The sequence below is a fragment of the Oncorhynchus tshawytscha genome, linkage group LG02 (assembly GCF_018296145.1).
Source record: "Oncorhynchus tshawytscha isolate Ot180627B linkage group LG02, Otsh_v2.0, whole genome shotgun sequence".
In the NCBI taxonomy this organism is placed as follows: Eukaryota; Metazoa; Chordata; class Actinopteri; order Salmoniformes; family Salmonidae; genus Oncorhynchus; species Oncorhynchus tshawytscha.
Window position 1 is genome coordinate 38,937,076 of NC_056430.1, and position 26,404 is coordinate 38,963,479.

The 26,404-nt window shown below is 41.6% G+C and overlaps 2 protein-coding genes across 12 annotated transcripts; one reads left to right on the top strand and one right to left on the bottom strand.

The window, feature by feature from the left end:
• Positions 1–2,461: 2,461 nt before the first annotated feature.
• LOC112215891 lies at positions 2,462–6,945 on the top strand. 7 transcript variants are annotated; one of them, XM_024375383.2, is made up of 5 exons: positions 2,462–2,480; positions 2,907–2,980; positions 4,019–4,161; positions 4,383–4,762; positions 4,890–6,945. In XM_024375383.2, exons 3-5 carry the CDS (start codon positions 4,050–4,052, stop codon positions 5,067–5,069), a joined length of 672 nt encoding a protein of 223 aa, XP_024231151.1. In that variant the 5' UTR covers positions 2,462–2,480; positions 2,907–2,980; positions 4,019–4,049; the 3' UTR covers positions 5,070–6,945. The 7 variants fall into 7 exon arrangements, with proteins under 7 accessions (XP_024231151.1, XP_024231160.1, XP_042154309.1 ...); XM_024375392.2 differs by lacking the exon at positions 2,462–2,480 and adding an exon at positions 2,519–2,668; XM_042298375.1 differs by lacking the exon at positions 2,462–2,480 and having other exon boundaries at positions 2,519–3,095.
• Positions 6,946–7,621: 676 nt separating this feature from the next.
• nab2 (NGFI-A binding protein 2 (EGR1 binding protein 2)) lies at positions 7,622–25,048 on the bottom strand. Of its 5 annotated transcripts, XM_024375334.2 has the most exons (8): positions 24,906–25,048; positions 24,554–24,662; positions 16,452–17,375; positions 15,905–16,038; positions 13,797–13,848; positions 13,360–13,474; positions 10,673–10,858; positions 7,622–9,142 (listed from the first exon to the last, which is right to left on the bottom strand). In XM_024375334.2, exons 3-8 carry the CDS (start codon positions 17,364–17,366, stop codon positions 9,045–9,047), a joined length of 1,500 nt encoding a protein of 499 aa, XP_024231102.1. In that variant the 5' UTR covers positions 17,367–17,375; positions 24,554–24,662; positions 24,906–25,048; the 3' UTR covers positions 7,622–9,044. The 5 variants fall into 5 exon arrangements, with proteins under 5 accessions (XP_024231102.1, XP_024231111.1, XP_024231095.1 ...); XM_024375343.2 differs by lacking the exon at positions 24,554–24,662 and having other exon boundaries at positions 24,712–25,043; XM_024375327.2 differs by having other exon boundaries at positions 24,554–25,043.
• Positions 25,049–26,404: the final 1,356 nt, after the last annotated feature.

The window sequence follows — 26,404 nt, forward strand, 5'->3', positions numbered from 1 at the left end:
ATGCACAGGGTTGGGGAGGTTACTTTCTAAATGTAATCCCTTATGTGACTAGTTATCTGTCCAAAATTGTAATCTGTAACGTAACTTTTGGACCACCCAAACTCAGTAACGTAATCTGATTACATTTAGTTACTTTCCCCTTAAGCGACATTAGAAGAAGACAAAAATGTATGTTACCAATTGAACGACATCATGTTCAAGTTTACATAGCTGGCCATATATAGATGCTAAATTTCTCCTAACCCATCGCTTCCTACTACATATAATAACACAATTAAATTATATATTTACATAAAAAACCAAAGTCTATCAGAATTACAGTTATTCCAATAAATGTTATACCCCTTGATCTTCAAGAATAGGACTTGGAATGTCATGCTTTGAGTACTACTGAAAAGTGCTATTTACATGTGGAAAATGAATGCCATATGCTGCATTTGCTATAGGCCTATTGTTTACCTTTTTGTTGGAGACACTGATATATTTCAGATGTTAAAAGGGCAAATCCATAGATGAAACAATAACAAAAAGGTCGCCCTCGCCTCTGTTTTGGTAAAAAACTGAGGGATGGGCCTGGAGAAATGTAACCACACTCCGATTAATAGGCAGAGCTATGGATGCAAGAACTGACCATCCATGATATCAAAATTCTAGTTTTAACCATGTTATGAGGCTATACAGTGTTTGTTTACATTTACAATGTTTACAAACATTGGAGGAAAACAAGCTTATATTTTGGGTTTGCATGGATTGTGACAGTTGAACTAAGCTCATGAGGCATTTATAAATTATATTCTTCAAGAATCAATGGATATATATATTTTTTTGTTTTAATTTATAGGTTCAAAAATGGATGTAGCAACTACATATTGCCCCTTCAAGTCTATCAAAAGTGTGCGAGTTTGAGCATGTGTCCATTTTTTAATCAGCATGAATTAGATTGCGCAATAAAAGCCTCACTTTTATTCCATAGTCAGCATGTATGGGCCCGGCAGCCACAAGGAGTCGCTAGAGCGCGATGGGACATGGACATCCCAGCCGGCCAAACAGTCCCCTAACCTGGACGATGCTGGGCCAATTGTGCGCCGCCTCATGGGTCTCCCGGTTGCGGCCGGCTGCGACACAGCCTGGGATCGAACCCGGATCTGGAGTGACACCTTAGACCGCTGCACCACTTAGGAGGCCTGTCAGTAATGTGTTTATGTAATAGGATAACTACTCCTACATCATTGATATTTAGAAGTTTAACTGACAGCCTATACTTCCATAGCTGGGGCTACTGCCTGGAATGCTGTAAAAATATAAATGATTGAATTTGACCTGGATGTTAATTATTTAATTTCCAATTGGGTCACTTGTCAGTCATGCTCATAAATCTCAGATTGTATGCATTATTTTGTTTTATGTTGTGTCCTCTTCCATCTTTACTTCTGCACAACATGGTCCTGCTCTCCGTGAACTACCCCAGCCCCTGACCAGAGGAAGAAAGCATGCAGCTGCAACCAGACTCTTTGTTAAATGTATTCATTTGCTCTCAGACTAATTCTAATGGAACAGAAACCATTCATCTAATTTTCTCTGGATAGAGAGGCATAGAATTGAACAAACGGATCAATTGCTAACATGTGGAGAATCAATGAGTCAGTGCATGGATGGCCTTGACTGCTACTGTGCTGTATGTCTTAATCCATTCCACTGTGCATGATACGTCACACGTATGGTTTCAGTCACACGTATGTACACACACACTCAAGCTCTCTCACAATAGACTATTTCCTCTGCTGCTGCACGGCAAGAGGTACTTGTGCATCAAGTCTGACACCAACAGGCTCTTGAACAGCTTCCATCCCTAAGCAATATGACTGATAAATAGCTAACAAAATAACTACACAGACTATCTGAGTTAACCTTGTATCTTTATTGACCTTTTATTTCAATCTTTCCACTGTCTCTATGCAAACTCTCAGGGCCCTACACACTCGCACACACTGTCACTCCAACACACACACACACACACTGACTTCATCATTTGCTTGCTCAGGCATAATATGCACATCGATTTATACTGACTCTACACACCTGCACACCCACTTGCATACAAGTTGCTGCTACTCTGTTTATCTTATATTCTGTTGCCTATTCTCCCCTTACCCCTATACATATCTACCTCCATCGCTGCAGTATCCTTGCACATGTAAATATGGTATTGGAACTGACTTTTTAAATATTTCCTGTATATAGTATGCTTACTTACTTAGTTACTTTATTGTGTATTTCATATGTCTTATTCTTATTTCTCGTGTTTTTTTTTTACTGATTATTGCATTGTTGGGTTCTGAATTTGCAATAAAGGCATTTCACTGCATGTGACAATAAAACTTGAAACACACACACACACACACTTTTCGAAAATGTCATGTTGTGTGTAGTTGGTGGTACTGTACTCTAGGTGTCACTTCTTTAGTTAACTACTTAACTTTGTAAGTATGGTGCATTGTAAAATGATCAAGGGTCTGTCAGGTCCAAATTGTTTACATAACCATACCACTGGAAACGAAATGAGGAACAGTGGGGTAACTGCCTTGGGGCAGAGGGATTTGGGATTTGATCTAGCAACACTTTCGTTTACTAGCCCACCGCTAGTAAACTAGGCTACCTGCCGCCCCAGGTGGTGGGCTTGTTCTTTGTTTTACCTATATAAAGGTTCTAATCATGGACTTCGTGTGCATATGACACTATGAGATGTATAACCTTTTGTCTGCATATGTGCTGATTAATATATGTCCACTTTAAATCCTTGATTCACCAACTAAGAGATCAACAATGTGTCAAGTGCTGCTCCGAAGCTCAGCAGTTTTTCCGGAAATAACTCAACTTTACTGTTGTTCTTCTTGTAAATTCAACAGATGATCCGGTTATAATGGCATTCGGTAAGAACAACTTTTCCTGTTCCTGTTTCGGGGATTATTGTGTTTAACAGGTAGGCTAAAATCAACAGTAAGGCAAGTACTCTGCCTCTTCTCAATATATGTAAGATATGAAATCGTGTTCAAAGTGATATCCTGTCGTGTCATTGGGGAAGACCATACAAGGTCGTAAGTTATATTCATCTTCACCTTTGTCAGTTTAAGTGTGTTCACTATGGTGTTTCCATATTTAAAATGCCTGGACCAAAATTAGCCCAGAGTTGACCTTATCTCAACTTCGTGTACAGTAGATTAAATCAGTGAAAACAACGTCTGAAGCTAGGATAACATGTGTTTTGTTTTCAATAATTACAGTTGGCTATTTTAAATGTAATGACAGAACATCGCATATATGTAGGTTTCCAAATACAACTCTAAAAGATCATCACAAAAGTCCTATCTATACACTTCAACATGTAATGTAAGTGGTAATTCGTAGGTTGTATATATCAAACATGTATGGAACTTTAAACATGACCTTATAGAAAGCCTGTACAAGACATGCACATGTAATGACATTGTCTGTGTTTTCCTGGTTTGTTATGAATGTGTTATTAGAGCGTTCTGTTTGAGTTCCTTGTAGAGAGTAAGAGTGCATGTACAGTTTACAATTCTTGTCATAAATCGAATAGAATATGCCTCTTGAAAAAGACAAATGTGATTGATTATGTCTGGGGGGAAGAAATGTGTTTAAAATACCAAATATCAGTTGTAATTAGTACATTTAGAGCCAGGTATTATTAAAATTGTTCACTGATGTCTATATGTATTTGACTTTGCACGTAATGAGACCCACCGGATGTGTTTTGTAGGATAGGACTACTCTCCCCTCGACTTGGTCCCCATTTTCCTTATTACTTCCTTCTTTAGACTCAATTTGAGGGAAGGGAACTATACATGGCACATTGCTGACAAAAGCATAACATGCTGTAGCTTTAAAAAGCTTTAGCATTTTACAATCACAGGAGCAGAAGTCCCTCCTCAAAATCTATTTTTCGGACTGGAACATTATAATTTTTCATGTACATTGTAATGTACGGGTCTCTTTTCAGATAGCTTTGTAAACATCCCTGTGCTCATGAGATGGAGGAGGCGTACACAGAGCTGTACAGGGAGTTCCTCCAACTGCGCTTGCTGTGTCTGAAGCAGGCTGCTTTACTCAATAAACTCACAGAGAAACTGAGGACACAGCAAGGTCACTCCCATTTCCTTGTTGTAGTACCAAAAATGATATACTTCTCATGCCATGCCTATTCTGCAGGTTCTTATCTTTGTGTTACGATGAGTGTCAAAATCAGTGAATTCAGTGCATATATACAATATCGATAAATCTAGTAGGCTACATTTACATTTTTGTCATTTAGCAAACTGATCTTATCCTGAGCGACTACTTATACATGCTTATTCCTTCCTTAGGAGGAGCCCCTGTTCCTGATGGAGACCCCAGCGTAATGGCATCAATCCCAATCCAGTGTACCCAGAAGAGCTCCGGTGCTCTCCCTGCATGGCCAGAAACCCCAATGGTCCCAACACACAACCCTGCTGCACACTATGGCATTATAAGGCCATCTGGGGCCATGGGGTCACTCACTAATCTACTGGCTGGGGATTTGGGCAGTCTACGGCTGGACTTTGCTCATCCAGGGACAGAAAGGAAGGAGGTCCTCAAAGCCACCCCCCTAGGACCTCTGGACCTACCTGGGGGTAATGAAGAGATGGCACCCTCCAGTGTCTCTGGGGACTCGAAGCAAGCAGGTCGATTTTGGAGTGATGATATGACCCGACAAATGGTCAGGGTAGGTTTCTCCCCTTTACTTTGATTTTTTTGACTAGTCATGTCATTAAACGTAACATCTGTTTGTCCTCTCTCTCCCCCGATCCCTGTGCCTCCCCTAAAACCTCTCTCTCCTCTCCCCTGCTCAGATTCCCTCGGCATGTGGCTCCTTCCTGGACAGTGAGTTTCTAAGCCAGACCGGGGGGATGATGCTGATGTCAGAGGTGGCGCTGCAGTCTCATGTGTGTGACTTCTGTAATGCTGTATTCCCCGGCCACACCACCACCAGGGGAGACTTCATGTGCCACCTCCACACACACATCACCTAGAACATTATTTCCCAACCAGGGGAAATAAATACTTGAGAAGACCGATGAGACCATGGGCTTACTGGTAAAACGCACATGAGGGTGTAATTCAGGGGTACTCCAGGCAGAGCAAAAAACTGTTTGTGTTACAGTAACCGAAAATGGTTGGGAACCACTGACGTAGAACTCTGCTTCCCTGCACCAACTCCATCACACACACATCACCTAGAACACTAGTTCCCTGCACCGACTCCACACACATCATCTAGAACACTGGTTCCCCCATAACATCTCCACAAACACGTAATCTAGAATCCCCATAACATTGTTTCTGTATCACCTAGAGTAGCTGTTTCCCCATCACTTAGATTAGTGGCTTCCTCATAATGTTTCCTCTGCATCACCTAGAGTAGTGGTTTCCCCATAATATTGTTTCTGCATCACCAAGAGTAGTGGTTTCCCCATAATATTGTTTCTGCATCACTTAGAGTAGTGGTTTCCCCATGTTTCCTCTGCATCACCTAGAGTAGTGGTTTCCCCATAATATTGTTTCTGCATCACCAAGAGTAGTGGTTTCCCCATAATATTGTTTCTGCATCACCTAGAGTAGTGGTTTCCCCATAATATTGTTTATGCATCAGAGTAGTGGTTTCCCCATAATGTTTCCTCTGCATCACCTAGAGTAGTGGTTTGCCCATAATATTGTTTCTACATCACCTAGAGTAGTGGTTTCCCCATAATATTGTTTCTGCATCACCTAGAGTAGTGGTTTGCCCATAATATTGTTTCTACATCACCTAGAGTAGTGGTTTCACCATAATATTGTTTCTGCATCACCTAGAGTAGAGGTTTCACCATAATATTATTTCTGCATCACCTTGAGTAGTGGTTTCCCCATAATGTTGCTTCTGCATCACCTTGAGTAGTGGTTTCCCCATAATGTTGCTTCTGCATCACCTTGAGTAGTGGTTTCCCCATAATGTTGCTTCTGCATCACCTTGAGTAGTGGTTTCCCCATAATGTTGCTTCTGCATCACCTTGAGTAGTGGTTTCCCCATAATGTTGTTTCTGTATCACCTTGAGTAGTGGTTTCCCCATAATGTTGCTTCTGCATCACCTTGAGTTGTGGTTTCCCCATAATGTTGCTTCTGCATCACCTAGAGTAGTGGTTTCCCCATAATGTTGTTTCTGCATCACCTTGAGTAGTGGTTTCCCCTTAAAGTTGTTTCTGCATTGTGACCTACCTGCCACCTCCACACACATCACCTAGACCATTTATGAGATTTGCTTGTTTTCCCCAAGAAATGTATTATTGATTTCAATGAAAAAGGTTCTTACAACATATATGTATTGATTAAACAGTCTGTTTTCTATGAAACTGAGAAATGTACATATACCACTGTTTTCTTATAGCACTAGAGGGCAGTAACAACATATGGTAGGCTATATCATGGGATTTGTCTCAGTTATCTCGTTATTACTGGTACTGTTTTATTACTAAAACTAATAAAAGGACATACAGTCATTTATAAACAGCTACACAATCCATTATAATGTTACACATAATATATGTATAAACATAGAAATATACTTGCATATTTATCCTATCGTTGCTTTCGAAGGAAAACCTCGTAACTTCGTAACCATTCATTTTTTTCATTGTGCATTGACATTTTTACATGCATCGACTCTAGGGCCAAGAAAATGTAGTATTCAAAATAGCTTCTGAAGTTCTTAACTGTATGTTTGTTAATGGTAAAGTATGGCTGTTTTCTATTTTGGAGATAAGAGGTTTCATCCAACACAGACACTATGTAGGTACAATTTCTATCATGATTCTCTGTTGAATGTAGAGCTGAATTGATTAATAAATTAGGCCAATTTTCTTCAAATAATACTTTTGATATTGTCTCTTTGTGTATTTATGTAGTTTTTGTAATTGAAATGTACATTCTAGTTTGAAAAGATGATGTATTTCTTTTTTGGAACCGCTTATTATTTTCCCACAGTGATCAGTCATTTGTGTTTGGGATGTGTCAAATGGCACTATATTCCCTATATTCCCCTGGTCAAAAGTAGCATACTATATAGAAAATAGAGCGCTATTCGGAATACAACCTGGGTCTTTCACAGTCAGAGCAGCGATGCAAAAGTACACAGCAGAACTCCTCAATGAGCCACCAGGTTGGCAGCTATATCTCGCTATATTTAGTCTGCTCTCTCATCATGATGCTGGTGGGGTGGGGAAGGGGGGGGGCTCACAGGGAGTTGAGGCAGGTGACATCACAAATACAGTCATGTTAGCTTAGAACTGGAAGGAACAAACAACTTGATGGAGCGGAGGCGGTGATGATGATGGTGGTGGTGATAGTGCGGGGAGAGTGGGAATATGACTGTTTGGACCTAGTGCTTTTCTATTAGTTCTGGAATTACTGGCAGCATTCGAATGACGCAGGATTCTTCAGCCTTATCATACATTTGACACTTATGCTCCTCACAAGGAGTGCAACAGATGGGGTGGATGGATTTCCTCACAAGGAGTGCAACAGATGGAGCCACAACAAGAATTTTAAAACAATAAAATAACATTTATTGAGATTTAACAAAATAAATAATCTGCTGTTCAGCATAACAAACGGAGGAGGTTGTTTAATGCTTGTGAGGCAGGAGGTTACAGTTTAGGTACTTCATGGAAATAATGTGTCCATCCAAATTGCACCCTTTTTCCTATATAGTGCACCACATTTGACTAGAGGCAGGCCCTGTTCAGAAGTAGTTCATTATATAGGAAATAGGGGACCTTTTCAGATGCAGAAAATGTAATGTCCTGGATTCTCCCTGATTTCCTAACCATTCAAACACCTTTCTTTTAACCATTCATTCCCAGTAACATCTATGTATTCTTACCAAAAAAAGTGAATTCTCCAAAGCTTCATAATCAAAGAATTTAGTGTTTGATGCGACATACATACTGTATTAAAATAATAACATCGGGAGATGAGTATTCTTGTCATTGCTAATTTAGTAATTGCCTCAAGAGTTATGCAAATTATTGTTGCTTGTTTAAGCCTTATTAAGTTAAATCAAAGAATGTTGAGTTCACCAACAAATTTAATCTAAGGGCTCAATAGTGTTAACATATTAACATCCAAACCCACCCCTCTAAATTAACATAGTTTCAGTGGGTGTCAGTGACAGTTGCTGCAGTATTGGAAGAAAAAGGCCTCTGAACCTGATTATCTTCTCTGTACACATTGCCTTTATCATCTAACGGTCAACACTCAAATTAGTGACACTTTGTAAAACCAATCTTTAACGGCAGTGTCATAACAAATACTTATCCTAATCTCAGTGACAACCTTGTATCAACAGAACGAAAATAGCACCAAAAGTTAGTCATGATATCAACATTTTGCATCCATTGTCCTGGGGGCGGGGTGGGGGAGGAGGGGATTATGGGGATTGGGATTATGTTCAAAGTGGGCAAACAGAGACATTGTCACATCAGTGTGTGACATACCTCCTACATTTGTGTAAGTGTTACCGTAGCCCTGTGGATGCATGTGGCTAATGCCCCCGCAGGAGTGTTTGGGCACACTATATACAGAGGTAAAGTTGTAGAGTGCCTATCCCTCAATTTCAGTATTGGAAGGCCATAGTATTAGAGGGTTTATGATGTTTTACCTCTCCCTGAACCACCCGATTCAGCCAATCATGGGCTCCGTGCCAAATAACACCCTATTCCCTATATAATGCACTGCTTCTGACCAGAGTTCTGATCAAAAGTAGTGCACTATGTAGGAAATTGGATGTCATTTGGGATCCAAAATTGATTTAGATTGGAATGATTCATTCCACCTCCCCTCCCCAGTACTCCCAAGTGTCAATGGTTTAAGTACAGATGGAAAGCCTGCTGAGTTGTGCCCTCCAAGATCAGAGTGGAGCTGAGAGGCAGGGTTGTTGATGGGTTCTCAGGATGATGAGTGGTTGGTTTCACTACTTTCCCCTGTGGTCCGAGTCATCTTTGGTGCTGCCAGGGCTGCTGCTGCTGCACCCTGCTATCGAGCCCCTCCTTTCCACCTTGACCTCAAAGTCTGGAAGAGGAACGATAAGGGCTGTTAGCCTATATGGCCGACTGAGACAATATGATGACAATACATTATTACTCCCCCTGAACATTTGATTGGTATAGAGTACTTCACTTAATCAAAATAATACAAGGGGAAATACAACACCATGCAACTATGGTAGCACTCTTTAATATTTGAAATGTCAAGAACTTGAATTTAAATGTCAAGGGTTTTGTCTGCCAAAATGTGAACCCACTTATAAGCTAATAGGATAATACTGTAAATGGAGTCAGTACAGTCAGAGAAGACAAGTCGTGTTGCCTTGAGTTAGTGTGAGAGAAATGGAGAAGGAAACCAGAGTGAGTGAGAAGAACAACGGACGACGGAGGGGAAGTGAGAGGGAGACCAACGTCATAGAGAGATGAAACATGTCATTTTGGTTGTTTTTCCCCTCTACTTAAGAAGTCGAGGAAGAGGTAGAAAAAAAGCCTGTGCCATTTCCCTGCCCACAGGTTTTTATTTTTGTTCTCTGTCGCCTGGTGAGTCAATGCAACGCCCCTCCAATTACCACCCACTTCTTAGCCCCCTCTCTCAATCCATCCCGCCCTTCAGCCCACACGCCTAACACAATGTGACGTCAGCTGGTGAGGAGTGAGGGGGAGGGGGGTTCCGTTTCTACTGCCCCCACAGCACTTCCTCTGGCCCCCCACCATTATTCTCTCTCTCTCTCTCTCTCTCTCTCTCTTTTTTTTCTTTCTTTCTATCTCCCACTCTTTCTCTCCCACTCTCTCTCTCTCTCTCTGTATCTTCTCAACCCTGCCTACTGTGACAGCCCAGTACTACTGCACAGTAGCTTTATTAACATCTCAATGGCTTCACTTTTACATTTTAATGACGAGTGACAAAATGTGACAAGGAAAGGGTTAAGTACAATCATTTTAAGTGTCGCTATTATTAACATATGCTAGAAGACCTCATGGCAATTTGACTGTACTAACATCCATGTCAACTTTCAGTATGACTTTCTAATCTAAACTGTAGCTGGATGCTGCCTCCTCAGCCTCCCCTCTCGATCCCCCAACTAATTTCTCTCCTTTAGTTCTTCTCCAGTCCCAGCTAGAGAAACAGCTCCGGATAGTGGGAGGCATCACTCTAGACAACAATACTGGCTACAGGGGCAGTATGTTAAAGTGATCATGTAGGTTTGTCAAATGTTTTCATACCTCGAAAGTGGTTTATCAGGAGACAATGTCCCAGTCAATGTCCCAGGACATTTGTTGAGTTGATTTAGTTCGATTCTGCTGTATGTCTCAAACTCAAATGAATGGGAAAGATAGGCACCGTTTAAAAATGATGAAATGAGACAATGCCTATCTTTCCAATTCAATTGAGATAGAGACATGCAGCCGAATCTACACAACAAATGTTGTGGGATGGACTCGTCTCAACATAACACACATTTTTAGGCATGAAAAAGTCAGACTATCACTTTAAGAGTGTTAGCATGATAACTCTTGAATGATAATGTTTGTAAGCCATTATTCAGAAAGTCACCTGTGGCATGTGTCCCCTCTGACCTAAGGCTGAGCTTGCCAGCTCGGTCATGTGACACCATCTTAGCCAATCGCAGCCCCTCATCCATGAGCGTTTGTTGCATGAGATGGCGACTCCAGTTGGCAGGGATGGAGGTGTCGGTGGGGGGGCGGGGGGATGGAGATTGGTTGCACTGTGAGGCTATGTCTATTAGGACAGACAGGGTTAGGTGTAAATGTCATTTTGAACCAATCACATAAGCTGCTTCTTGACAAGACTGTGCTGCGTCAAGAATGGCATCCTATTCCCTATGTAATGTACTACGTTTGACCAGGGCCCATAGGGCTCTATATAGATAATAGGGTACCATTTGGGACATAGCTGGACACTACAGAAAACATGAACTATTATCAATAGTGCTTTGTAGTCAGTGGGGCTCTGTGACATTTAGAGAAACACATAAAGAATGTCTGGGAATGAAATATGATTAAGTGACACTTACTGTACAAGATCAGTGCTAAATGTGTTCAACAATTACTGTATTTACATGCAAGACTTACTGACTTGAGCTGATATACATACTAGTGTTAAAGAAAATACATTTGGATCTGGACACTGTATGTACAGTTGAAGTCAGAAGTTTTACATACACCTTAGCCAAATACATTTAAACTCAGTTTTTCAATTTTTTTTTTCCTGACATTTAATCCTAGTACAAATTCCCTGTCTTAGGTCAGTTGGGATCACCACTTTATTTTAAGAATGTGAAATGTCAGAATAATTGTCACGACTCCTACCGAAGGTGGCTCCCCTTCCCGTTCTGGTGGCGCTCGGCGGTCGTCATCGCCGGCCTACTAGCTGCCACTGATTCTTTCCTCACCCTCCTTGTCTGTTTATTGGTTACACCTGTTATGTATTTTGGTGATTAGTTGGGGTTTATTAGCCAGCCGGCCCGCCTGCTCTTTGTGTGGGATTGTTTGTGTGACATTTGTGCACGTTTGAGGTGAATGTGTTTTTCCCTGTTCGTGGGTTTTGCTGGACTGTTTTAGGCCCCGCATTTGTTTTTGTGAGCACCCAGTGTTTCGTGGGGTGGCTTATGTTCACTGTTTGTGCATTAAAGAGCACTACCCTGAAATCTCTGTTTCCTGCGCCTGACTTCGCACCCACTACACCCAGATCGTTACAATAATAGTAGAGAGAGTGATTATTTCAGATTTAATTTATTTCATCACATTCCGAGTGGGTCAGAAGTTTACATAGACTAAATTAGTATTTGGTAGCATTGCCTTTAAATTGTTCAACTTGGGTCAAACGTTTCAGATAGCTTTCCACCAGCTTCCCAGCTTTTTTGGCCCATTCCTCCTGACAGAGCTGGTGTAACTGAGTCAGGTTTGTCGGCCTCCTTGCTCGCACACGCTTTTTCAGGTCTGCCCACAAATTTTCTATAGGATTGAGGTCAGGGCTTTGTGATGGCCACTCCAATACCTTGACTTTGTTGTCCTTAAGCCATTTTGCCACAACTTTGGAAGTATGCCTGGGGTCATGGTCCATTTGGAAGACCCATTTGTGACCAAGCTTTAATTTCCTGACTGATGTCTTGAGATGTTGCTTCAATATATCCACATAACTTCCCTCCTCATGATGCCATCTATTTTGTGAAGTGCACCACTCCCTCCTGCAGCAAAGCACCCCCACAACATGATGCTGCCACCCCCATGCTTCACAGTTGGGATGGTGTTCTTCGGCTTGCAAGCCTCCCCCTTTTTCCTCCAAACATAACAATGGTCATTATGGCCAAACAGTTCTATTTTTGTTTCATCAGACCAGAGGACATTTCTCCAAAAAGTATGATCTTTGTCCCCATGTGCAGTTGCAAACCATAGTCTGGCTTTTTTATGGCGGTTTTGGAGCAGTGGCTTCTTCCTTGCTGAGCGGCCTTTCAGGTTATGTCGATATAGGACTCATTTTTACTTTCAGGTTATGTCGATATAGGACTCATTTTTACTGTGGATATAGATCATTTTGTACCTGTTGCCTCCAGCATCTTCACAAGTTCCTTTGCTGTTGTTCTGGGATTGATTTGCACTTTTCGCACCAAAGTACTTTCATCTCTAGGACACAGAACGCGTCTCCTTCCTGAGCGGTATGACGGTTGCATGGTCCCATGGTTTTTATACTTGCGTACTATTGTTTGTACAGATGAACGTGGTACCTTCAGGCATTTGGAAATTGCTCCCAAGGATGAACCAGACTTGTGGATGTCCACAATTTTTTTCTGAGGTCTTTGCTGATTTCTTTTGATTTTTCCATGATGTCAAGCGAAGAGGCACTGAGTTTGAAGGTCCACAGGCACACAGGCACATCCACAGGCACACCTCCAATTGATTCAAATGATGTCAATTAACCTATCAGAAGGTCCTAAAGCCATGATGTAATTTTCTGGAATTGTCCAAGCTGTTTAAAGGCACAGTCAACTTAGTGTATGTAAACTTCTGACCCACTGGAATTGTGATACAGTGAATTACAAGTTAAATAATCTGTCTGTAAACAATTGTTGGAAAATGTACTTGTGTCATGCACAAAGTTGATGTCCTAACTGACTTGCCAAAGTATAGTTTGTTAATTAACAAGAAATTTGTGGAGTGGTTGAAAAACAAGTTTTAATGACTCCAACCTAAGTGTAGGTAAACGTCTGACTTCAACGGTACCTTGTGTTAAGCTGTCCAGACTGTCTCCTGATAAGCTGTCCTCGTCAGCCCTCTGGGACACGCCCTCTGAACCCTCCACACCATGGAGGGAGGACACACATTCTGACACTATCACCTGAAACACACACCAAATGTCATAGTGTGTGTGTGTTACAATGCAATTACTACTGAAATGTACTAATGGCATAAAATTAATATATAGTATAGGGCTGATTGAAAAGTATCTATGGTATAAATTACAGTGTATGAATTTTTGCAATTTCATTGATTTATTCTAATTACAGCTTATTCATTGTCTACCAATGCTGTATGGATCAACATGATACTAATATTACGTTGACAAAACAGCTTTTGTAGACACACTAACAAATTAAAATAGAGTTTGATATAGTTTTAAATCTTTCTTGTTAGGGGTTCAGAGACTTTAGCACACTCACCTCATGTTTCACTCTCTTTTGGGATGATAAACTACAGTCATCTGCACTTGTTCTGTAATAAGAGAAATAAATAATAAAGTAAAAGAGCAATCCTCTTGTGCAAACTCCAGGATTCATTTGGCCCTGCTGTCTGTTAGTTCATTAGCAAGTAGTAGCTCTGTCACGCCCTGGTCTAAGTATTTTGTGCTTTTCTTCATGTATTGGGTCAGGCCAGGGTGTGGCATGGGGTTTTTGTATTGTGGTGTGTTTTGTCTTGGGGTTTTGGTGTGTATGTATTGGGATTGTAGCTAGTGGGGTTATCTAGCAAAGTCTATGGCTGTCTGGAGTGGTTCTCAATCAGAGGCAGGTGTTTATCGTTGTCTCTGATTGGGAACCATATATAGGCAGCCATATTCTTTGAGTTTGTCGTGGGTGATTGTCCTATGTGTTGTTGTTCCTGTCTCAGTGTTAGTTTACACAAGTATAGGCTGTTTTGGTTTTCGTTAAGTTCTTTGTTTTGTAGTGTTTGTTATTGATTCGTGTTTTTCGTTCGTTCATTAAACATGGATCGCAATCTACATGCTGCATTTTGGTCCGACTCTCCTTCACACCTAGAAAACCGTAACAAGCTCATTATATCCAATTAAAATATACAGAATAAAAATATAAACACAACATGCAAATTGTTGGTCCCATGTTTCATGAGCTAAAATAAAAAATCCCAGAAATGTTCCATATGCACAAAAAGCTCATTTCTCTCCAATTTTGTGGACAAATTTGTTTACACAACCGTTAGTGAGCATTTCTCCTTTGTCAAGATAATCCATCCACCTGACAGGTAAGGCATATCAAGAAGCTGATTAAACAGCATGATCATTACACAGGTTCACCTTGTGCTGGGGACAATAAAAGGCTTCTAAAATGTGCAGTTTTGTTACACAACACAATGCCACAGATGTCTCAAGTTTTGAGGGAGCGTGCAATTAGCATGCAGACTGCATGAATGTCCACCACAGCTTTTGCCAGAGAATGTAATGTTCATTTCTCGACCATAAGCCGCCTCCATCTTCGTTTATGAGAATTTGGCAGTACGTCCGACCTGCCTCACAACCTCAGACTACATGTAACCACGTCAGCCCAGGACCTCCATATCCGGCTTCTTTACCTGCAGGATCGTCTGAGACTAGGCACTAGCTGATGAAATTGAGGAATATTTATTTCTGTAATAAAGCCCTTTTGTGGGGAAAAGCGAATTCTTATTGGCTGGGCCTGGCTCCCCTGCCCAGTCATGTGAAATCCATAAATGATGGCCTAATAAATGTATTTAAATTGACTGTTTTCCTTCTATGAACTGTAACTCAGTAAAATCTTAGAAATTGTTGCATGTTGCATTCATATTTTTGTTCAGTATATAAAAACTGATGTTGTGTAACCAAAACTTGAGGCGATGTGACTAACAGTAAACACATACATTATTATTGATTTTATACATTATTATTGATTTTGAAAGATATACAAAAAAATCTTATTGATTATATGAGACGCTTGAGTTTTTGAATGTGCTTTCATTTAGCTGATCACAAAGTATGACTTTGTTTTGGAGCGGATGCACTGACTGCAGTGCTGTCTGACGAGTAGCATGACCTTGGCCAGCCTTAGCTATGTGTGCTAAGTGTATAAGTCTCTCTATATTTGGGTTTCCCTGTGTGCATCCCAAATGGCACCCTATTCCCTACAGATGTAGGATCTTAATTTGAGCCAGTTTGCTTCAGCAGGAACATAATCCTGCAGCAACAGCAAATGTGAATTATTATGTGGATTATAATGAATGAACATTTTTGTATGAGGTTGATTAATTTTTCATTGTGGAAAATCAAGTCAGAATTTTCTAAGTGGAAATGTCTAACTTTAGATGCCTTTTTAAAACTCAAATACACTAAAAGTTAGTTTTTCTGCTATGCAGGAAAATTCTCAGCAACAAAAGAGTGATCAAATTAAGATCCTACTTTTGACCAGGGCCCATAGGGGACACAGACTAGTTGTAGAGGAAGAGACAGAAGGTGAGAGGGTGGGAAGGTCATCAGACGGGGGTGGGGAACCCCCTAAACAGTGGAACCTCGTGCCCTTACCTGGCATGCTTGAGTGTGGAGGTGTAGGCGCATTCTCTTGCCACCTGTCTAGCCAATGAGAAGAGCTCTACCCGTCGCAGAAGCAGAGCGTTGTCACGCATACAGAACTGAGCGGCCGCTTCATTGATGATCAGCTGAACATGAGGAGGACATCAAATAAGGTGAGAGGGGAAAGAGAACATTAGAATGATATGAACACTATGATTTAAAAAATTATACAACCCACTGGGCAAAAACTGGTTGAATCAACGTTGTTTCCAGGTCATTTGAAAAAAAAACATTTAATGTGATGACATTGAAGAAACGTGGAAAACTGATTGGATTTGAAAAAAGTAATCAACGTAATTTTGTGGGTTTTTTTCACCCAACTTTTAACCTAAATCCAATGACCTGGTGACATTTTTGATTGATTTCACATTGAATTCGGGTTACTTGACAATTCAAAACTAGACGTTGAACTGACGTCTGTGCCCAGTAGGAATGCTCAAGCCTCACACATATATTAGTACACAGATAACTCTATTAGTGGAAACACTGATGCCCTCACCTCGTGGTGTGTGAGCTGCTTGCCCTCCCTCCTCTTGGAGTCGAAGCGGCCGTAGATGAGGCTGTACTTGCGGATCTCCTCCTCCTTGGCCATGTCCTGGGGTGCCATCTTGAAGATGTGGCCCACCGTCTTGGCCATCTTCTTGTTCATCCTAAGGAGTGTCTTCACCTCTCTGGGGTCCGACCTGGGCAGGGTCCTCAGGAGCCTGTCCACGCTCTCCCCCACTGCCCGTGCCGTCTCCCCGTCCAGCTGGCCCCCAGGCCAGGCTGAGAGGACCACCGGGGAGAGGGAGGAGGAGGAGGCTGGGGGCGTGGAGGGACCTGGGGTACGAGGGGGGAGTAGAGGTGGGCTGGGCTGCTCCTCGTCCACCCCTGAGGCTGAGACCGAGGCACTGTTCCCATCCGGCTCTGGGCTGAGCCAGTGGGGGTCCATTGGGGACAGCTTGCCCCTGTAGTGGGTGTCCGGGGGCTGTGGCGAGGCCTGGGAGCAGGGGCTTCTGGGGCTCCCGCTGTGCATAGGGGTGAGGCACGCCCTGTCCTCCCTGTCGAACGGCGACCCTGGCTGTCCATTGCTCAGGGTCTTCCTGGGTCCGCTGGAGGCGGTTCCGCTGGCACCCGTCCCATTCACCTTGAACAGCGGGATGCCGCCCAGGGGCACGTTGGCCAGGGGCTGGTTGAAGAGGGCCGGGTTGGCTGCCCAGTCGCGGAGGGCCTTCTGTAGACGGCGCACATGCAGTGGCTTGGTCGCCATGCCGACCAGCGCCATGATCTCCAGGAACTCATCCTCTGCAGCCTCACAGAGCTGCTGCAAGTCGTCGCCGCCCTGCTGGATGAAGGTGTCGTAGTAGGCCAACAGGTTGGCCCTCTGCAGCACCCGGTACAGCTGCAGCTCGCCCAGCATACGCGGCAGAGACATAGTGTAGGACTGTAGACAGGAAAGAAGGAACAGACCGGAGGAGAGTTACTCAAGACTCCACTTAAGTTTAATAAATGTCTCATCAATGGAAGGAGAAAACAGTTATGATATATTGTGTTGTGTGGACAGAATGCTTTATTAATTTGTTTGCTACATGGAATAATCCTTCCTCCCTCCTCCATTCTCTCTCCCTGCTTCTTTACCTCCCTACCCCTCTCTCATCCATCGCTACCTCCTCGCTCTCAATCCCCTTCCTCCTTCACCATCTCCCTCTCTCTCCTTCCCCACTCTCATCTGTCTTTCTCTCTCCCATCTCCACCTCTCTCTCTCTCTCCTCTCTCAAAGCACAGACATGATATTGAAACATAAATATGTGTCAAGAGAATTGACACAAGTCAATATACATAGCATTCAATGCAAAATGATATTCAGGCAGACAGACAGACTCTAACCTCAACCATAAACCTAACCCTAGCTTCATGTCCACACCTTGGCTCAACCCTAACCCTAGCCATGGGGTTGGAGCTATGGTTAGGAAGTTGAAGTTGGAGTTAGTGTTGAGCTTGGATGTGGACAAGAAGTTAGAGTTATGGCTAGGGTTACGGTTGAGCCAATATGTGGAGATGAAGTGAGGGTTAGTGTAGGGTTGAGCCAGGAATGAAGCTAGGGTTATACTCTTAGAAAAAATGGTTCCAAAAGGGTTCTTCGGCTATCCCCATAGGAGAGCACTTTTTGGTTCCAGGTAGAACTATTTTGGGTTCCATGAAGAACCCTCTGTGTTAAAGGTTCTACATGGTACTCAAAAGGGTTCTACCTGGAACCAATAGGGTTCTACTTGGAACCAAAATGGGTTCTTCAAAGAGTCCTCTTATAGGGACAGCAAAAGAATAGCACCCTTGGAAAAGGGTTTTGGTTAGGTTAAGGGTTGAGCCGGGATGTGGACATGAAGCTAGAGTTAGGGTTAGGCCCTAGACATCACCCTAACCCTAATCCAATTAACAATACATGTACAGTGCCTTGCGAAAGTATTCGGCCCCCTTGAACTTTGCGAACTTTTGCCACATTTCAGGCTTCAAACATAAAGATATAAAACTGTATTTTTTTGTGAAGAATCAACAAGTGGGACACAATCATGAAGTGGAACAACATTTATTGGATATTTCAAACTTTTTTAACAAATCCAAAACTGCAAAATTGGGCGTGCAAAATTATTCAGCCCCCTTAAGTTAATACTTTGTAGCGCCACCTTTTGCTGCGATTACAGCTGTAAGTTGCTTGGGGTATGTCTCTATCAGTTTTGCACATCGAGAGACTGAATTTTTTTCCCATTCCTCCTTGCAAAACAGCTCGAGCTCAGTGAGGTTGGATGGAGAGCATTTGTGAACAGCAGTTTTCAGTTCTTTCCACAGATTCTCGATTGGATTCAGGTCTGAACTTTGACTTGGCCATTCTAACACCTGGATATGTTTATTTTTGAACCATTCCATTGTAGATTTTGCTTTATGTTTTGGATCATTGTCTTGTTGGAAGACAAATCTCCGTCCCAGTCTCAGGTCTTTTGCAGACTCCATCAGGTTTTCTTCCAGAATGGTCCTGTATTTGGCTCCATCCATCTTCCCATCAATTTTAACCATCTTCCCTGTCCCTGCCCAAACCATGATGCTGCCACCACCATGTTTGACAGTGAGGATGGTGTGTTCAGGGTGATGAGCTATGTTGCTTTTACACCAAACATAATGTTTTGCATTGTTGCCAAAAAGTTCAATTTTGGTTTCATCTGACCAGAGCACCTTCTTCCACATGTTTGGTGTGTCTCCCAGGTGGCTTGTGGCAAACTTTAAACAGCACTTTTTATGGATATCTTTAAGAAATGGCTTTCTTCTTGCCACTCTTCCATAAAGGCCAGATTTGTGCAATATACGACTGATTGTTGTCCTATGGACAGAGTCTCCCACCTCAGCTGTAGATCTCTGCAGTTCATCCAGAGTGATCATGGGCCTCTTGGCTGCATCTCTGATCAGTCTTCTCCTTGTGTGAGCTGAAAGTTTAGAGGGACGGCCAGGTCTTGGTAGATTTGCAGTGGTCTGATACTCCTTCCATTTCAATATTATCGCTTGCACAGTGCTCCTTGGGATGTTTAAAGCTTGGGAAATCTTTTTGTATCCAAATCCGGCTTTAAACTTCTTCACAACAGTATCTCGGACCTGCCTGGTGTGTTCCTTGTTCTTCCTTGTCCGCTTTTAACGGACCTCTGAGACTATCACAGTGCAGGTGCATTTATATGGAGACTTGATTACACACAGGTGGATTGTATTTATCATCATTAGTCATATAGGTCAACATTGGATCATTCAGAGATCCTCACTGAACTTCTGGAGAGAGTTTGCTGCACTGAAAGTAAAGGGGCTGAATAATTTTGCACGCCCAATTTTTCAGTTTTTGATTTGTTAAAAAAGTTTGAAATATCCAATAAATGTTGTTCCACTTCATGATTGTGTCCCACTTGTTGTTGATTCGTCACAAAAAAATACAGTTTTATATCTTTATGTTTGAAGCCTGAAATGTGGCAAAAGGTCGCAAAGTTCAAGGGGGCCGAATACTTTCGCAAGGCACTGTATTTGCCCCTACCCCCACTACATGGCAGAAAGGTAGGGTTAATGTGTTTTTGAGTGACATCGGCGGTTGATCCTAGAAACACAATTCACATATGGGATCATTCAGCAGACGCTCCCGATGAACACAAGCCTACACCTGACCGAGGGACCGCCATGATCCGGAAAATGAAAGTTAAAGTCAATGGATGGGAAGATAAAGAGGAGGTAGAGAGAGAGAAAGAGGGAGGCAAAGAGGGAGAGAGAAGGAGGGAGGAAGAGAAAGAGAGAAGAGAGAGAGCGAGAAGGAGAGGGGGATAAGAGAAAAGAGAGAGAAACATGTCTGTCATGTCTGTCTGTCTGTCTGTGAGTTTATACAGTGCCTTCAGAAACCCCTTGACTTAGTCCACATTTTGCTGTTACAGCTTGAATAACAAATGCATTAAATATTTTTTTTTCTCACCCATCTACACACAAAGTGAAAACATGTTTTTTCACATTTTTACAAATGTATTGAAAATTAAATACGGAAATATGAACATACAGTTGAATGTTGGACGTTCACATATACTTTCGTTGGAGTCATTAAAACTATTTTTTTACCACTCCACAAATTTCTTGTTAACAAACTATACTTTGGCAAGTCATTTAGGACATCTACTTTGTGCATTACACAAGTAATTTTTCCAACAATTGTTTACAGACAGGATATTTCACTTATAGTTCACTGTATCACAATTCCAGTGGGTCAGAAGTTTACATACACTAAGTTGACTGTGCCTTTAAACAGCTTGGAAAATTCCAGAAAATTATGTCATGGCTTTAGAAGCTTCTGATAGGCTAATTGACATCATTTGAGTCAATTGGAGGTGTGCCTGTGGATGTATTTCAAGGCCTACCTTCAAGGCCTACTCAGTGCTTCTTTGCTTGACATCATGGTAAAAAAGGAAAAATAAATTGTAGATATCCGCAAGTCTGGTTCATCCTTGGGAGCAATTTCCAAATACCTGAAGGTACCACGTTCATCTGTACAAACAATAATACGCAAGTATAAACAAACACCATGGGACAACACAGCCTTCATACCACTCAGGAAGGAGATGCGTTCTGTCTCCTAGAGATGAAAGTACTTTGGTGTAAAAAGTGCAAATCAATCCCAGAACAAGGACCTTGTGAAGATGCTGGAGGGAACAGGTACAAAAGTATCTATAGCCACAGTAAAATGAGTCCTATATCGACATTACCTGAAAGGCCGCTCGAGCAAGGATGAAGCCATTCCTCCAAAACCGCCATAAAAATGCCAGACTACAGTTTGCAACTGCACATGGGGACAAAGATTGTACTTTTTGGAGAAAATTCCTCTGGTCTGATGAAACAAAAATAGAACTGTTTGGCCATAATGACCATCGTTATGTTTGGAGGAAAAGGGGGAGGCTTGCAAGCCAAAGAACACCATCCCAACTGTGAAGCATGGGGGTGGCAGCATCATGTTGGGGTGCTTTGCTGCAGGAGGGACTGGTACACTTCACAAAATAGATGGCAACATGAGGAGGGACAATTATGTGGATATATTGAAGCAACATCAATACATCGGTCAGGAAGTTAAAGCTTGATCGCAAATGGGTCTTCCAAATGGACAATGACCCCAGGCATACTTCCAAAGTTGTGGCAAAATGGCTTAAGGACAACAAAGTCAAGGTATTGGAGTGGCCATCGCAAAGCCCTGACCTCAATCCCATAGAAAATGTGTGGGCAGAACTGAAAAAAGCATGTGCGAGCAAGGAGGCCTACAAACCTGACTCAGTTACACCAGCTCTGTCAGGAGGAATGTGCCAAAATTCACCCAATTTATTGTGGGAAGCTTGTGGAAGGCTACCTGAAATGTTTGACCCAAGTTAAACAATTTAAAGGTAATGCTACCAAATACTAATTGAGTGTATGTAAAACTTCTGACCCACTCGGAATGTGAAAAATGCTGAAATAAATCATTCTCTCTACTATTATTCTGACATTTCACATTCTTAAAATAAAGTGATGATCCTAATTGACCTAAAACAGGGAATTTGACTAGGATTAAATGTCAGGAATTGTGAAAAACTGAGTTTAAATGTATTTGGCTAAGTATGTAAACTTCCAACTTTAACTGTAGGTATTCACACCCCTGAGTCAATACATGTTAGAATCAACATTGGCAGTGATTACAGCTGAGAGTCTTTCTGTGAGTCTCTAAGAGCTTTGCACACCTGGATTGTACAATATTTGCACATTAATATTTTTTTTGTTCTTCAAGACTGTGAAGCTGGTTGTTGATCATTGCTCGACAGCCATTTTCAAATCTTACCAAGGAGTTTAGCCGATTTTAGGCAATACTCAATATCATTCAATGCCGTCTTGGTAAGCAACTCCAGTGTATATTTGGTCTTGTGTTTTAGGTTATTGTCCTGCTGAAAGGGGCATTTGTTTCTGTGTCTGTTGGAAAGCAGACTGAACCAGGTTTTCCTTTAGGATTTTTCCTGTGCTTAGCGCTATTGCTTGTTTTTTAAAATCTACAAATAAGTGCCCTTCATTGCAAGGCATTGGAAATCCTCCCGGGTCTTTGGTTGAATCTGTGTTTGAAATTCACTGCTCGATTGAGGGACCTTGCAGATAATCGTATGTGTGGGGTACAAGGATGAGGTAGTCATTCAAAATTCATGTTAACCTTTTACTGCAAAATCTGTTAGTTCTTGGTAGTCTTAAACAAATCTACTTTGAAACAAAAGTATAAACCTCACACATGGTTATGGGCTTTGAAAAAAATTAATCTGGCAGTTGAAATGTATGACATTTTTTGTTTGCATCCCAATATGACACTTTATATACATCACAGAAGACGTTTGGTATTTCCTGTGTAAAAGTGTATTAATTATGAAAAATATAACATTCCACCCATGAGGCCACTAGAGGGCGATTTGGTCAGATGACTGCAGCAACAGGGTGTACCCTATTATTGCACCATGCAATTTATTATGTGAGTTAAGCAAATATTTTTAAGGCTTGTAATAACAAAGGTGTTGAATACTTCATTTTTATGTTTTATTTTATTTCACCTTTATTTAAACAGGTAGGCTAGTTGAGAACAAGTTCTCATTTACAACTGCGACCTGGCCAAGAAAAAGCAACGCCCCATTTAAGCCCCGTGAGTGCAAAATTCGAGCTGTTTCGAATGGAAGTACCAAATTCGAGCTATGTCTAAGGAAACCTTCACAACTAGTGCCAGCTCGATTAGAATTCGGGCTGGTGGAGCCGTTACTACACAACCACCAAACTGATCACCGCTGGATGCTGACACAATGTAGCTAGCTCGTCTGGGCTTGTTGCTGTTAGCTAGCACTTAGATAAGCAGTACTGCAGTAGTCAGACATGACACGAATCAGCACCATAGGTGGGTCCTTCATTCATTTTTTGTACTACACAAACTTTTATGAGAACAGTCAGCCCTCAAATGCTAGCAAATCAGAGTTGAAATAAGCTAGCTAGCTAGCGGGAATTTTTGCTGGCCAGGTCGTATTGAAAGCAAACATGACATAATTTCTTATTTTTGGAGGCAGTGGATACGCAATTTGAGCAGACCCAGCAAGGTCATGCCAACAGAGTTGATTTCAAAGTTCCAATGCAGACGGGGCTTTATTGACTCAAGACATTTCAGCTTTTCATTTTTTATTAATTCGTAAACATTTCTAAAAACATAATTCCACTTTGCCATTATGGGGTAATGTGTGTAGATCACAAAATCTCAATTGAATCCATGTTAAATTCAGACTATAACACAAGACAATTTGGAAAAAGTCAAGGGGTGGGAATACTTTCTGAAGGCACTGTATTGTATGCCTGTCTGTCTGAATTTCACCAGTTTTTGCCTAATGCTCAACCATCTTGATGCATGTTTATGTATCAATTTCGGAGCACATGCGTCAAGACCCATACCTTTTCGCAATGAATGTAATACATGTATTGAGAAATGTGTCACACCGTTTGACTATCTGTTATGTTGCAGAATGTCTCATATAAGAACACATGAAGTCAATATCAATCAAATGTCTTGAAAACACTCCATACAATTTTTTATTTGAACCCAAACTACACATGAGAGACTTATACTAGCCTACAAAAGCCTACTTTTCCTGATAGTTTATTATTATTGATGATCATCTTTGACAACACTTCACGTGTGGGTGCCCAATCCTCTATACCGCAAATATGCAGGAAGTGTTCTCCAATTACGCATGGCATTGTCATTGGAAAAATGTACAGTTTAGACATGCACAATTGTTTTGTTTTTTTCAAGATCTGGGAATTAAAAATAGTTTGTTAAAAATAGTTTGTCTATTCTTATGGGGACAGAATTTGCGAGTTAATATGATGCACAAAGCGACGGTTACGAAAATAATAATTTAAAAAACAATGACAATAATTTTAAAAACAATGACAATAGTATTAAGCGAACATCCATAGTGCAAGGCAATAACAGATGATCCATCTTTCTACGGAACTAAACACGCATGTGAAATGTAATATTTCATCATAAAAATGTAAATAACTCCAGCATAATCTCACCTCGTTCAAATCGTCCGATGGCTGAATTGGCAGAGGGGACCTGCGTGCACTTAGTGACCCGAATCCAGTTTTCGCGCAATCTGTTGAACCTCGTAATAGGCTAGATTATCTAAAAATAAAGTTATATCAGCATTCGTAATTGTTATCTCACTTTGTACCTTATCGAAAGTCTCATCCCTCGACGACTCTTTTTTTAAAGTCCCATCCAGTCCCGTTAACTAGGTTTCCATCAATGTAAGAGATTTGATAAATACATACTTTTTAAAAAGCTATTGTACACAACCTATTGTAAATGCCTTAAATGTATTTATATAATCGCTTTATTTTCCTGTACAATCGTTATCTTTCTCACTTCTGACTGCTGTTGACACCAGCTAAATCCCATAACTCGTCTGAATTCGTTGGCAGTTATCTTCCCCCGGCGAACCGTATTGGTTGCTGGCTGCCTTTTTGCTGGTTGTGTGGGTGCGAGAAACCTGGGGGCGGACGCCATCTGACCGAAAAAGAGCTTTCCTCTCTCCCAGTAGAGAGGCGGCTTTCAAATTGGAGATGTGGGAGGCGGGGGCCTGAAATACTGAGGTTTGCTTAGTAACCCTTTCATTTTAGGATTTTATTTGCCCACTTTTCAATAAGATGCACCTGTCTAAAATGAGCCTATTTAATAAAAACTGAGGACCACATAGCCTACCATTCTGCCGGATCAGTCAAAGAAATGTGTGAGGTGAGCTGTATGCTTCTATAGGCTATACTGCTAGCCTAACCTTCAATTGAATTAATCTCATTTTATTGTACTAGAAAAGTTATTTGGGTGCTGTTTCACAAATAAATATTATTGATCTACAGCACAGTCGTAAACAACATGGACATACAGTAATAGCCTAATAGTGCGGCAGAATCATCAAGTGGTTGGCAAATGGTGAAGGACTGTTTCCGATCGTTTGGGTAAATTCTTTGCGTGACGCATGAGATAGGGGATTCCCCGATGACGCAACAGGCATCACTGTGAATTTGATTTACACTAGGTCTACAACATTGCAGTTTATTCATTATAAATAGGCTAACTTAAAGGGGAAATCAGCAGTTGAAACAATAATAAAGCATCATCTCTACCCTGGCCTGTTTCGATGAAAAGCAAAGGAATGGGGATGGAGAAATGTAACCACTCTTAAAATTCAAAGACAGAGCTATTATCAGGATAAGGTAAAACCCAGACGCAGACCTTGTCGAAGTAACAATGTTTATTACAGCAACAGGGGCAAAGGTACAGGACTGCAGGCAGGCTCAGGGTCAGGGCATGCAGAGTGGTCAGGCGGGCGGGCTCAGGGTGTGAGGGTGCGTGCTGGTGGCAGGAAAGTCAGGCTCAGGAGATCGAACTTGGTATAAAACGGAGCAGTTTAATAAGTGCTCAAAAACTCTGAAAACCAAAATATACAAAATAAAACAAGTGGGTACAAAACCCGTCACACACCAGAGCATATCTTGCACAATGCTTACAAACAAACAATCACCGACAAGGACAATGAGGGGGAACAGAGGGTTAAATACACAACATGTTATGAATGGGATTGGAACCAGGTGTGATACAAAACCAGACAAAACCAAAAGAAAATGAAAAGAGGATCAGCGATGGCTAGATGGTCGGAAACTTCGACCGCCGAACGCCGCCCGAACAAGGAGAGGGACCAACTTCGGAGGAAGTCGTGACCCAGGGTCAGGACAGGCAAGGGTTAAAACCAGGAGGATGAGAAAAGAGAGACTGAGGAAAAGGAGGAGATGAATACAAAAAATGCTGGTTGACTAGACAAACAACATGAACTGGCAACAGACAAACAGAGAACACCGGTATAAATG

What these genes read in the sequence shown, in the direction of transcription:
- LOC112215891 (XM_024375383.2), top strand. Translation starts at nt 4,050, where the DNA reads ATGGAGGAGGCGTACACAGAGCTGTACAGGGAGTTCCTCCAACTGCGC. An exon ending in GAAACTGAGGACACAGCAAG is followed by an intron (nt 4,162 to 4,382) that starts GTCACTCCCATT and finishes TTCCTTCCTTAG; the next exon opens with GAGGAGCCCCTGTTCCTGAT. An exon ending in TGACCCGACAAATGGTCAGG is followed by an intron (nt 4,763 to 4,889) that starts GTAGGTTTCTCC and finishes TCCCCTGCTCAG; the next exon opens with ATTCCCTCGGCATGTGGCTC.
- nab2 (XM_024375334.2), bottom strand. Translation starts at nt 17,366, where the DNA reads ATGTCTCTGCCGCGTATGCTGGGCGAGCTGCAGCTGTACCGGGTGCTG. An exon ending in TCCACACTCAAGCATGCCAG is followed by an intron (nt 13,849 to 15,904) that starts GTAAGGGCACGA and finishes CTCTTATTACAG; the next exon opens with AACAAGTGCAGATGACTGTA. An exon ending in TCTGGACAGCTTAACACAAG is followed by an intron (nt 10,859 to 13,359) that starts GTACCGTTGAAG and finishes CTGTCCTAATAG; the next exon opens with ACATAGCCTCACAGTGCAAC.